The sequence below is a fragment of the Coturnix japonica genome, chromosome 3, assembly GCF_001577835.2.
Source record: "Coturnix japonica isolate 7356 chromosome 3, Coturnix japonica 2.1, whole genome shotgun sequence".
Classification (NCBI taxonomy): domain Eukaryota; kingdom Metazoa; phylum Chordata; class Aves; order Galliformes; family Phasianidae; genus Coturnix; species Coturnix japonica.
The window spans coordinates 33,494,695-33,507,438 of record NC_029518.1 but is presented as its reverse complement, the minus strand read 5'-3'; the positions used below and the strand labels follow the sequence as shown (position 1 = coordinate 33,507,438).

Sequence of the window (12,744 nt, the reverse complement as noted above, 5' to 3'; positions counted from 1 at the left end):
GATTATGAGCAGGATTTTTACAGATCTATCACTAATTTGCTGTTATTTGGAACATTACTTGTAGTTGGTAAACAAATGATGTTTCTGCCTTTAGAAAGTTAAGTTTTGTAGTGGTATTTGATGGAGCATGGTGCCAGATTTTAAAATCTACTGCTAAGTACAGTTTCACTATTATGTAGACATACACTAGATAAGTTTAAATTAGCATGATCTTTGGTACCAGTATAGTGATGTTAACATGGTGTTTAAAGCTAGTTATAAAAAAACTTCTGAAGCATAGTACAGTGAAACAATCAGCAGGAGTAAAGTAATTGGCTAACTGCTTACTGAAGAATTTTGTTACTATAGGTCCATGTAATATGAAGAGTGAAATTTAGAGAAATTCTACACCTTCTATTATTTAGTGGGTATAAAGTCACGAATGTGAAGGAGTTTATGTAGTAGTACATACAGAATGGAGAGCTTTTCTGTGTCACTTTAATTGACTGCTCTGAAAAGGTTTCATAAGAAGTTTGCTGTCTTTTGTTTCCCTTATGAAGTCCTTTTGAGGGTTCTTGCTCTCTTTGTTTTGAGAATAGAGTTCCTATCTGACATACCAGTACTCTTCCTTCTCTATGTGATTCCTTCTGTTTGGTTTTAACAGTTCTCTTTTTGGCATCTGGTCCCTAATTCCTGCCTGCCTATTCTGTGGAAATGCTGTATTGTGATTTTGCAATAAAAGCTCTTATTTTCATTGAATCATTACAGTGTAATTGTATTTAAACTGCCAATACACAAAAATTGTCATTAAATAACTAGAAATTTGTCCTTTCTTGGGAGCTGACTGTTGCAACACATTCTAAGTTCTCCATTTTTCTAAGGCTATGGCAGAGATGATGGCTGAAAACTACCATAACATATGGGCAAAGAAAAAGAAAATGGAGCTTGAAGCAAAAGGTGATGTGAACTATTAGTATTTGTTGTATTTTAAATTCTGCTTTATTATTTTAAACCCCAAACTGGAGAAAATATATGAGACAGACTGCCTGAGCTTTTGTAATACTGAGTGTTACAGTTCCTGCTGAAGTGATTTACTGATTCTACTGCAATACAGGAAGGAATCAAAGATTGAAAATAACTCTAAGATGCATTAATGCATTTTCGTTCTAGTTTTTATCTGTCAGATTATTGCTCATTGAGCTCTGATTTTCTTTGGAGTACTTTTTTTTAATTGCAGATAGACCTAGAGGTGTGTTTTGAATTGACAAATGAATAAATCTAGAGTAGATTCTTGATTCCACATAAAACAATTTGATTGTGATCTGTTATTTCTATTTACCAAATGATTAATTTTATGATATATTGTGTGACTTCTCTTTCTTCTGTATTAGATAAATTTGTTCAACTATATGTTAAAGATTTTTGCAACAACAAATTCTAATCTGCAGATGTCTGAGTATAGGATTTTGTGTTGTCCAAAGGGGCAAAGTTTAATATTATGCAACAAAAAAAAAATTTTTTTTTTTCATGTGTTGCATTTTTTTCTTTGTAAATTTCCAGCAAATTTATGGTAATTACAATTTTATGAAGAAGTTTGTTTACTTTTCTGTCTTTCATGTTTTACTAAAAAATTGAACTAGATCACATTCATAAATTTTAGTTGTGCATATATTTTGCTAAGTTACATAAATCCTTGTGGTTTAACCCAGCAGCTACCTATGCTCTGCAGAAACTTTCAGTCACTCTTGTTCTCTCCGAATGCGACTGGGGGAGAATGATAAAGAAAAAGTAGTACTTGTAGGTTGAGATAAAAACCTTTTACTAAAACAGGATTGAAATATTGAAGTAATGATAACTATGCTGTCAGAATGACAGTTCTCAGTTTAGTTATGAAATTATGTCTTATTTATTGAAGTATATTCAGTTTCATTAAACCAACTGATATAATGATATAATATATAATACATGTTCATAACAGTTAAGAACATTTTCGTATTTCACTTTTTTTTTCTTTTTTTTTTTTTCTTTTAATAAGTTGGCAGGTCTTTGGACTAGATTGTCATTGTCTATTCCAGACTTAAGAATTCCAAGATTCTAAGTCCAGTATATTTTTCTGATATTAGCAGCAGCTGTTTATGTTCAAAGCATGTATGTAGCCATGTCTAAAGTTTGTCTCTGAATATTTTGAAGAAATGTAGTCTTTTTATTTTTTTTATTTTTTTTATTTTTTTGTAAAGAAACAGTAAAATGAATTGTTGGTATTTCAGGCTAGACTGTACTGTAAATTTTATGTTATTACAGCAGTGTTTTTGCATGTTGGGAAATATTGTGTAATCAGATGTTCTTAAACTGCCTTTTAATTCTCTTGATATTCCATAGTAGGAGGAGGCAACCATCCCCTTCTTGTTCCTTATGATACACTCACAGCCAAAGAAAAAGCTAAGGACAGAGAAAAAGCACAGGATATTCTGAAATTTCTACAGATTAATGGATATGTAGTCTCCAGGTAATAAAACTATCCATCATCAATAGTGTTCTTTTTCAGACCAGAAATGTGCAGTGCAAAGACATATATATATATAATGGGTATATATGCTATAAGTTGCAAAATAACTATTTGTAAACCTTGTGCCTCTAACAGTGGAGTGCCGAACTACCTTGATGATAAAGCATAACTTCTTACGCTCAGTCATTAAAGCGCTGTTCCTTCATAATCAAAGCTTATGTTGTTACCAGATTACTGATATAAGACAAAAGCATACATCGTAAAGTCATTATCCGCTAATTAATTGTTGATTTGCTGTAAGGAGATTGAAAGACATTAAAGATGGAAATACCTTACAAACAAGGGAAAGTAATTGAAATAATATTAGATTAATCTGAATGACTAGTTCTCTTTTTCTGTAGCCTCCTGCCTGGGAAACTTGAATACAACTTAATAAATTACTTCAAACCTAATAAAGTGTAAAAGTATTGATTAATTCAAACAGAACAATTCCTATATTAATAAGCAGTTTATTATTACTAGAGAAGATGGCCTCAGATGATGTAAGACTTATTCTATTCCTTCTGCTAGGTTAAAAATTGACTTGTTTTTATTTCAGAGGACTTAAGGACCTGGAATTGGACACACCTTCCATTGAGAAACGCTTTGCCTACAGTTTTCTCCAGCAGCTTATAAGATATGTAGATGAAGCTCATCAGTACATTTTGGAATTTGGTATAGTACTTCTTGTATAATTTTCTAAGAATTACTAAGATGTTTGAAATCAGAAAAGCAACATAAAAATTTTAAAAAATAAATTCTTGGGCCAGGTCTTTTTCCACCAACTTTCTGTAGTCGATGGTGATAATGAGTTTTGGAAAGTTATATGTTTCACATTCATTCTAGTTTCCCACATTCATTCTTCAGATGGAAGTATTCCGCCAAAATTTATGGTAACTTTCATACTTGGAAAAACAAAATAATGTTTCCTTGAATTTATAAACAAATTGATTACTAATGCTCACTGTGAGAGGTTTTTACTATTCACATCTATTCTGTTTTTCACAGAGAAAATTAAACCAGTCATTTGTACTAAGTTCAACTATTTTTATGGAGTATATACACCTCTGTGAAGGAAAAATCTGTTTTTCTTAAAGATAACAAAGTAACAGTTTGGCCCGGGTCAGATTCTTACCAGAGCAGTAAAAGGAAGTAAAAGTAAAAGAACTGAAGCATGAAGGAGGTTCTGTTTGACCTTGGAATTGCAAAGCCCACATGATACATCTTGTACCTGAACTCAGGGCATGAATACTGTAATTGAAAATATTAAGGCAGAAGCAGCAAAAAGATTGAATAAATCAGTGCTCATCCAAATACTTGTCTGGTTTTAAAATGAAAATCATCAAATTTATGAATGTTTATCTTCGATGATTGTTTATATTAGCAAAAATCTGCCTTTCATAAATCATGTGGTTGCTTCCACTGTTACTGCCTAATAATCATAGCTTCGTTTTCTACTTAATTAGATAGATTTGGCAGAACTGCAAGGGTTGAAATGAATGAATGCTGGAAAACACTGGTGGAACAAATGCTATTCCTTTTACTTCTGTGGATAAGCAGAAAGAAGCTATTGAGTAAAGGATAAGTGTTTTCTGTATACTGATGTCTCTGAAAAACAATAAGCGAGTATTTTAGCAGTGGGAGGAAGAGAAGTAATTTTAATTTCTGTTGCGTAATTCTAATAATTAATTTTGTTGTCTGTAAAAATGCAATCAAATTTGTTAATTTTGGTTCTCCTTGAATCTACAGGAGAAGTGTGTTCCTATAGAATCAGAATTCACTCTCCCATAAGTGTTGCCAATAACTAGAAAAGTACAAACATAGAAACAGATTTTCATCTTGTATAAGTTTTTGTCTCTCTTTAAACTATGAGATACCTTCACATGGATGTTTGGACAGCTTTTATTTGCACGTTTTATTTGTTGTTACTTTTCTTCTCATAAGGTAGTCATAAAGTGTTTATTTAACTTTTGTTTATTGTTTGTGATATATTAAATCAATATCTAAAGACAATTCATATTTTTATCTATAATATACATTTTCTAATAAAAATTGTTGAGTGGACTATAAATAGGATCTGTAATATGAAATGTACTTTTCTTCTCTCTTCAGATGGTGGCAGCAGAGGCAAAGGAGAACATTTCCCATATGAACAAGAAATCAAGTTTTTTGCCAAAGTATGGTATAACTTTGCTTATTGTTTGTCAACATAATAAGTAGTTGAGAAAGGATATGTTAGTGAACATGATTATCATTGTTTTACTTGCACCCTTCTGTGTTAAATTCATTGTTTTAATAATTGAAAGACATACTAATAAAAATAGCTTGAAAATACTAGGGATGAAGTATAATCATGAAAAAAATTAAAGGAATCTATTCTTACTGTCTTTAATTTCCTTATTCCATTATATGTAATTAATCCATGTGATGTTATAACCACCCTACATTTTCTGTTTATTGATAATGTAGTTCAGTAGTTTCTTTTACAGTCTTTTGGCAGGTAGATGTGAGCAACGTTTACTGGAACCAATCAGTTGTGTGCATCTTTCAGTATTACCTTCCTTACCTCTTCCCTTGTTTTAAAACAATTCCTGTGTCATCATCACAGAGTTACAAAATGGTTGAGGGTTGGAAGAAACCTCTAGAAGTCATCTAGTCTAGGCCTACTGCACAGTAAAAACTATGTCCAGATGGCTTCTGAGTATCTCCAAGGAGGAAGACTTCTATCAGAGAAATGCATGCTTGTGCTTAGTCAACCTCACAATTGTGGTTTTACGTTGTTTGTTTTGGTTTGATTTGTATGCTTAAAAAAAAAAAAAAAAAGTGTTTCTTTATGGTTGGATAGAACCTCCTATGTTTCATCTTGCACCCTTTACAACTTTAAACTCAGCTCAGGTTTGACTTCTTTGCAGCAGAGACGGTGTTGATTGATGGTCAACTTGATGCCCGTCTGGACCCCAGGTCTTCCTCTGCAGAACTATTTTCCAGGCAGTTAGCCCTCAATATGTATTGGTCCCTGGGGGTTATTCCTCTCCAGCTGCAGGACTTTTCACATCCCATTGTTGATCTTTGAGGCTTCTGACAGCCCAGTTCTCTTTCATATGCCAAAGAGAATTTAAGTTAAGAAAGCCTGATTCTCGCTTTGGCACTAAAAAGCTTGTGTGGAGCTTGCGTGTTTACAGTGCCTTTTCAGTTCATTAGTGAATAGGCACAGGTAGGTATTAGCAGCATTTTCTAACCCAGATATGTTTGCTGTAAATTGTAATCTCTTCCAGTGCTTCCATAATGTACTATTTTCTGTGCTCATTGACAATTGTCACTTTTGTGAACCATGTACCCAATCATATGAAGCAATCATATGAAAACTTCTGTGGACCAAGCCCTTCATGAACGAGGGTGTTTTTGGAGTTTTATTTGACAGCATGTAGTATTAAGTGCCATTAGTGTACTGACAGTTCTAAGAGATTTTTTTTTAAATGAAACCTCCCTACATTAAAGGCATGAACAGCAATAGTTGTGTCCAGGTATGCAGTATTAAACAAATATTTAATTGTGAGATAAAATGAAATGATGCTTCCTGTTTTATATTTCTCCTAAAGAAAACACAGATCTAGTGCAAGAGATAATGTAAATAATTTTTCGCTTCTTTTCTTGATGATAATTTAAGTATCTTGGGTAGAAAAGAAAATTTTTTTTAGAAAATAGATAATAAATATATTGGTAATTGGAAAGAGAAAACACATTTGAAATCTCCCATCTGTAGCGGTGACTTATGAAGAGTAACAAAGAACATAGTGAAGAAAGCCATGAGATAACTGCTTCTTTCTGATGTAATTTCAGGTTGTGCTCCCTTTGATTGATCAGTATTTCAAAAATCATCGCTTGTATTTCTTATCTGCAGCAAGTAGGCCTCTCAGCAGTGGAGGCCATGCCTCTAATAAGGAGAAAGAAATGGTGACAAGGTAAATTTTAAAGTAGTATTACTTTGTATGCATTTATGTGCATGTGCATTTTGTTGTGGGAAGCTGAGAAACAGCTTCCTTTTCCTTTTGAGAAAATTCACTGTGTGAAACAAGAGTCCAGAGTTAAGATTATATGGTGTTTTAAAGGTAGTGATGGTGATTTTCAAATGCAGGAAACTTAATTTATGAGCACCAATACATCTGTTGTATGAGACATATAATAGTGTATTAGTTCTCACTGTTGGAAATAGGTATGTACTGAATCAAATAGATTTAAAGGAAAATATTTCAAGAAATGAATTTCAATAAGGTATCATTATTACTGTCCCCATAAAAAGTAAAATGACAGTTACGTTCTTTCTGTTCTTCAGTTTCCTAAGTGGTGACAACAGTAGTAAAACAACAGAAATATCCTCTTGATCCATCTTCTGAAGTTATCCATGATTAGACTGCCTTTCCAGAACATTTTCATTTAATCTCATTTCTGGTTGAATAGAAACCCATGTTTCCTATTTAGTGATGAGGACTACAAATTTAGCACAGGACCATCTGCTTACCTGTGTAGTACAGGTGTCGTGGATGTCCCTGTAGTTGATCTTGGGTACTAAACCAGGCAAAACTAAATTGTAGCTCTTAGAAGTAGATAGGCAGTTGATCATCATACATATATGAGACAGTTTGCAAGACTGTATGAATATTGAATAGAGTTTCTAACAGACATATTGAGCATAAATAGTTGCTCTTGACTCTGACATCTCATGAGCTGATTTGGTCTGGTCGCTTGGCTGAATGGCCTTTCTCACAGAACTGAACGATTATTTTGAAATGCACGCGTCTAGTGCTGCTATCCTGTAATATCCTGAATAAGATCATTTTAGCAGTCGCTAAGTAAGGACTCTTCAATCAAACCGATGTCAAATAAGCAAGTATCACCACATGCTGTATGAATTCAGGAATTATATACATATGCTGTCTAGGTGTATGCATAACATTCCCAAACATGTAGCTCATCAAAAGGATTGGAAGTGCTGCCAAACACTTTTTTTTAATTTTTATTTTATTATTTTTTTTCATCTAAAAGTGATGGAAGAAGAAACACATGCAAATCTGGATAAATCTTGGCTACAGGTGGTGTTAGCGTGCAGTTTATTTCTTAACTGTTAGGCTAATACAACTGCATTATGTGATCCATTTTTTAAAGTACTGTTTTGGGCTGCTTTGATTCACAAAGTTTTTGTTTCTCCCACACTCTCCAGATTGTAGGAGATATTTCAAGGCTGAGTTTTGGGTCTTCTGTGAAGTTTTTGCTTGGGTGAAAATCTTACTTAGACTTTCCTTTGAATTAAGGGCAGTTTCTGACTGCTGTCATTTTCCAATGAAGATAAACTGATATTCTTTAACCACAAAGTAGTGTCATTTTGATTGCCAGCAAGTGCAACAACCATTCTTTGTTTAGCAAACACATTAAATCTAGACCAGTTCTAAGAGAACACACGGGTCAGAACTCTTCCTGAAATATCATGGAATTATCTTTTATATATTTTAGCCAGCCTTTTCAGGATTGAATTAGTTTTCATTTGTTTTCCATTATATTGTCTTTGAAACATTGCATTTTTTCAGTTGTGTTAAATTTGTTCTGGACATGAGTCTAAGTATGAACCATTTGGAAATTCTAGATTTTTGTACTTTTTTTTTTTTTTTCCCCTTGAACTTACACTTGTTACACTGGAGATAACAGATTCAGGTTGATTTTGTGGAAACAGCATCTGCTGAATGTTACAGTAAGTTGAGTAGCATTAGTGTGCTGGAAGAGAAGATAGATTTTGAAGGCTGATTAATGTCATTATGGGAATGGAAATAGGATTTGTGCAATGGTAATATGCCTCTGTACTTCTTCTCTTGTTGGACTAGATGAACCAGTACTCTTATAAAAAAATGCGTAGTATATGTCTGCCTCATGGTATAAGTGAACAGAAAGCCTGCACCATGCACCAATCAGAATCTTTTCTAAACCAGGGCAGTCACTGTTGCTATAATGGACCACTATGCACTGGCTAATAAGGTGCATTCAACAGCACATTAACCTGACCATTCTGATACTGGACACTAATGTTTGCGTTTGTCACAGAGCTCTCATTTGTCAATGGAATGACATGTTCAGGTCTTATCCAAAGATTGCAAACATACTTATGTATCTTTTGCTTTTAAATTAGAGGTTGCTAACTGGCCCATATGCCTGCAATTATAAAATAATTAAATAATAACTAAAATAGCTTAATATGTAGATTGCTCCAAAAGTAATGCCTCCTACTTATTTCTCTGTAAGCTACAGCAGATACAAAGAGCACAATAACACTAGTTTATAGAGCACATTCTCAGCTACAAAACACTATTTTTCAGCTTGCTCACCATCATTAGCTATGCTTTTTCTCCAGGGATGAACAGGAACCTTCATACTGTGCTTATAAAGATCTGCACCTGCAAAGGTGACACTCTGTCACCATCACTGCTGATGAAATGCACTAACCCACCACCTCGCTGTACTCACATCCACTGTTTGGTTTCCTGAAACGTTCAGCAGGCATTGATGAATGTCAGCATTGTGCATGGGGGAATTCAATTGTATGCAGTTGCTTTATATATGCAAGTCAGATGCCATGAGACAGACTGTCCTGCTTCGCAGCAAATAAAGTTTAATGGAATACTGGTGGAAGTTTCAGCCTGTACAGATGTAACACCACCATCTGCCTCTGATGTCATGAACAACGTAATGAAATAGGGGTCATTACTTTTGGAGACACCTTTATAAACAAAGTATTGTTAATGTTATTCTACCAAATGAGGGTTTTTACAGCACAAAATTAGGGTTGTAATTTATCACTGCTGGAGAAACTTCTCAGGGTGGACTGGGTCTCTCCCATATTTGGAGGCCAGCTTAATATGGGTAGGGCAGTGTGCTCTTGCTTCTGTGAATTAATGCAAAACTTCATTCCTTATTGTTCATAACAGGACCCTTCTCATCAACGCAAAAAAGTATTCTACACATGTGAAATTAAATCATTGATGATATTCATTTGTGTTTACTTTTGACCATTTAAGAGGCTATTTTTCACATTAATTTATGTTGCTTCTTGCATTAAGTCATGTGTTGAAAAGCATTGTATTTAAAAGATTCATGCTGTGACCTCAAGATGGCGAGATCCAAGTTGGAATAGTTAAACATTTGCCATCAAACAACTCAATTAATTTGATTTCTTTACCTTTCATTTTCAAAATGTCAGTGACAACCTGAACAGCATCCTACCATATTTTACTTCTGAAAGCTTTAATGGTAATTTCCTTGCGGGTTTTCGTATAATACGCTTTTATATTAGTTAGCTTTGCTTTTAATTTGATTTAGTTTTTTTTTATTTCTTTAATTAAAATATGTGCTTATTTAACCATGTTTGTTAAGGATATGCACTTAAGACCTTTCTTTAATACTCTGTCCCACATTCTGCTCAGATAATTGATTCTTTCTGCGTGACATCATGTTGCTTTTCCTGCTCATATATCAGCTGTTATTTTTTCTTTCTTCCCCCTCCCCCTCCTTTTATCTTCTTTTTTTCCTTCTCTTTTATTTTTTCTTTTGTCTTCAGCCTGTTCTGCAAACTTGGAGTTCTTGTCAGGCATAGGATTTCACTGTTTGGTAAGGAGACCCTTGACAAATACTAGCATGGCCATCTCTTGATTTTATTTGCCGTTTTTGCATTGCGTTATGTGCTGCTTTGTTGCATGCTGCATGGCTGAAATGCATGGTCTTCACAGACCACTAATTGTTTAGGCTGGTAGATCACAGAATTTATTAGATGAAATCAAAAAGCTTTTGTAGTTACCACTTTCTTGAGGTGGAGGGGTATTTTGTGTTCTGTATGACTTAATATCTGGATTTTATTATTCTTAAAAAAAATAAAAAATAAATCGAGTTAATTATGGTTACATATTTGTTATTTTCTTATAACTCACTTGGAAAAAGCAGAGTGTCAGAACTTCACATTTGTATTCGAAACTCATTAATGAAAATTAGTAGTGGTCTGAAATGCTTAGTGATGTTCTGTGGAAATCTTAAACATTCCGAGATGTGCTTTTACTCCACATACGCATGTCTACTATATCTCTGGTACTATGTGAATTTATCAGGGGCTGAGTGTTTGTCTTACTTCATATGAAAATCACTTAATTGAAGTTAATTTGAAGTTGCCATATAGTATAAGTAGCACGTGCAATGTATGGCACAATCATTTACTCTGCAAATTTTTCTTGTGTCATGATAATTGGATAGTCAAAATAGTGCATCTTATGACATGTAGATTCTGCAATTAATGAGTGCACTGCCAAATAGAGTATTCTTGCATATATCTAAATGGGTAATCATCTATCTGACTAAAATTTGATTAAGATAACATGCATCTAACCCAATTTCTACGTGTTTCATTCACTTTCATCAAAAAATGAACAGAAGAAGCTAATATGATGCAGCAGTGTGGTGTATAAAAAGCTTACAGATCATTAACCTCAGAAGAAAGTGTAGAAGTTATTTGTGGATATTGCTTTTAAGTATGTTTTGGGATGAATAGAGTGTTTTTTCCTGTTAAGACAAAAGATCATAAAAAGAATTATTTGTGCAGCTGTGTGGTGGTATAGCTTTGACTGAAGGATGAAATATGTAACCAGCCTGTGCATAAGCTATGGTTTATATACAAGTTTATTTCTTCAAAGAATGAACTAGTTCAGGTATAATATTAAGGTTTTTTTTTTATCAAGCTTTTCTTTTGTAGTTGTTGCTGTGTGAATTTGTTTTTCTGATTATTTTTTTTCTCCTAAAATGAATCACAATTCAAGTACAACATTGGATTTAACCTAATTTCTTTGGGTAATAAAGGAAAGGCTGTTTCACCTTTCAGCTTACTGAATTTCTGTTCTTGGGCTGGATTTACATAGTAAGAGGAGTTAGGTCAGATGGTGTCAGATGGTGCATGATGGCTATTGTTTGGTTTTCAACCTAAGTTTCCTAGTATGCAGTATCTAAGTGAATACAAAATCTTTATGCCAACACAGAAATATAGTTTTCCCATTAGTTATGACAAGATTACAGTAAGACTCTGGAGCATAGTTGCAACTGTGAACCAACTAACTCAAGTCAGTGTCATCTTACAGCTTGCCTTACTTTGACAATTAATTAAATCATGCTAGAAAACCGGACTGGATCAAAAAGATTGCACTTATTTAAGAGATGGGAGGCCTGTGCAGAACAGGGGAAAATGCTTATGAGGACAACTCAGAATTCAGATGGAGCCTAGAGGCTCCTTAAATGAACAAGAATTGCTTGGTAATAAGGTTTTTGAACCTTATTGTGGAATTTGCTATTTTGTTGGTGTTCCATACAAGTGTTTTATCTTTATTGTGAATTCTGAAGATACAGCTGCATATGTTAAAGTCATTCGTAAAAGTCCTGCCCTGTAAAATCTGTGTAAGTCTTGATTAAAATAAAAAAATAAATAAAAACCTACTAGATTGAATTTAAGCAGTTAATTGAATTATATCTAAAATTGTTACTAAGATTACAGAACTGTAATTCAGCATGGACTTATTTTTTGAAAGTTTAAATTAGATTTTGAAAGTAGAATCTGCCCCCTGTAATTTACTGTTTGAGATCTGCATTTCTGCATCAGTAGGATTTGCATCTGAGAATTTGAATTTATATTTTCTCAATTTAAAAAGCAGATTTCTTTGAGTGGCTTGATTCACTTTCTCTATTGTTTAAACCACTGGTAACACATCATTTCTGTATGAATTTGTAATTAAAAATATCTACATATAACTACTGCAGTGCTATGTTATGTGGAAGAAAAAAATTGTTCAATAAGCTAAGAATGGCCTGCTTTTGCCTCCTCATTTTGGCTAACTTCAGAAATTAATCAGAAAAGCTCCAAAGAAAAGACAGAAGGCTTTCTCGGCTTAATTACATCCTGAATTTATAAGGGTCCTTTCGATTCTGACATCAATAACCATGACATTTTCACAGTAAAGTAAAAATTCTTCCTTCCTGATATATTAAGAATATCACTTCAGATACTGCACAGTGGTGCAGTTCTTGGGATCAACGTTGATAGTAGCTAGATAGATACATTTAACCTCAACCTCTGGAAATTATATTCTAGTATTTGCATTTATCCACTCTCCATTGATTTTTGTGAACATTCAGTCATATGAAGATTT

At 33.6% G+C, this 12,744-nt stretch overlaps 1 protein-coding gene across 1 annotated transcript in view; it reads left to right on the top strand.

The window, feature by feature from the left end:
• RYR2 (ryanodine receptor 2) overlaps positions 1 to 12,744 on the top strand; it is a 303,963-nt gene that overhangs the window by 219,782 nt on the left and 71,437 nt on the right. The window contains exons 58-63 of the mRNA XM_032443314.1: positions 861 to 936; positions 2,359 to 2,485; positions 3,084 to 3,199; positions 4,637 to 4,701; positions 6,365 to 6,486; positions 10,125 to 10,174. Of these exons, the coding sequence (XP_032299205.1) occupies positions 861 to 936; positions 2,359 to 2,485; positions 3,084 to 3,199; positions 4,637 to 4,701; positions 6,365 to 6,486; positions 10,125 to 10,174 (556 nt within the window). The remainder of the gene's footprint in view (positions 1 to 860; positions 937 to 2,358; positions 2,486 to 3,083; positions 3,200 to 4,636; positions 4,702 to 6,364; positions 6,487 to 10,124; positions 10,175 to 12,744) is intronic.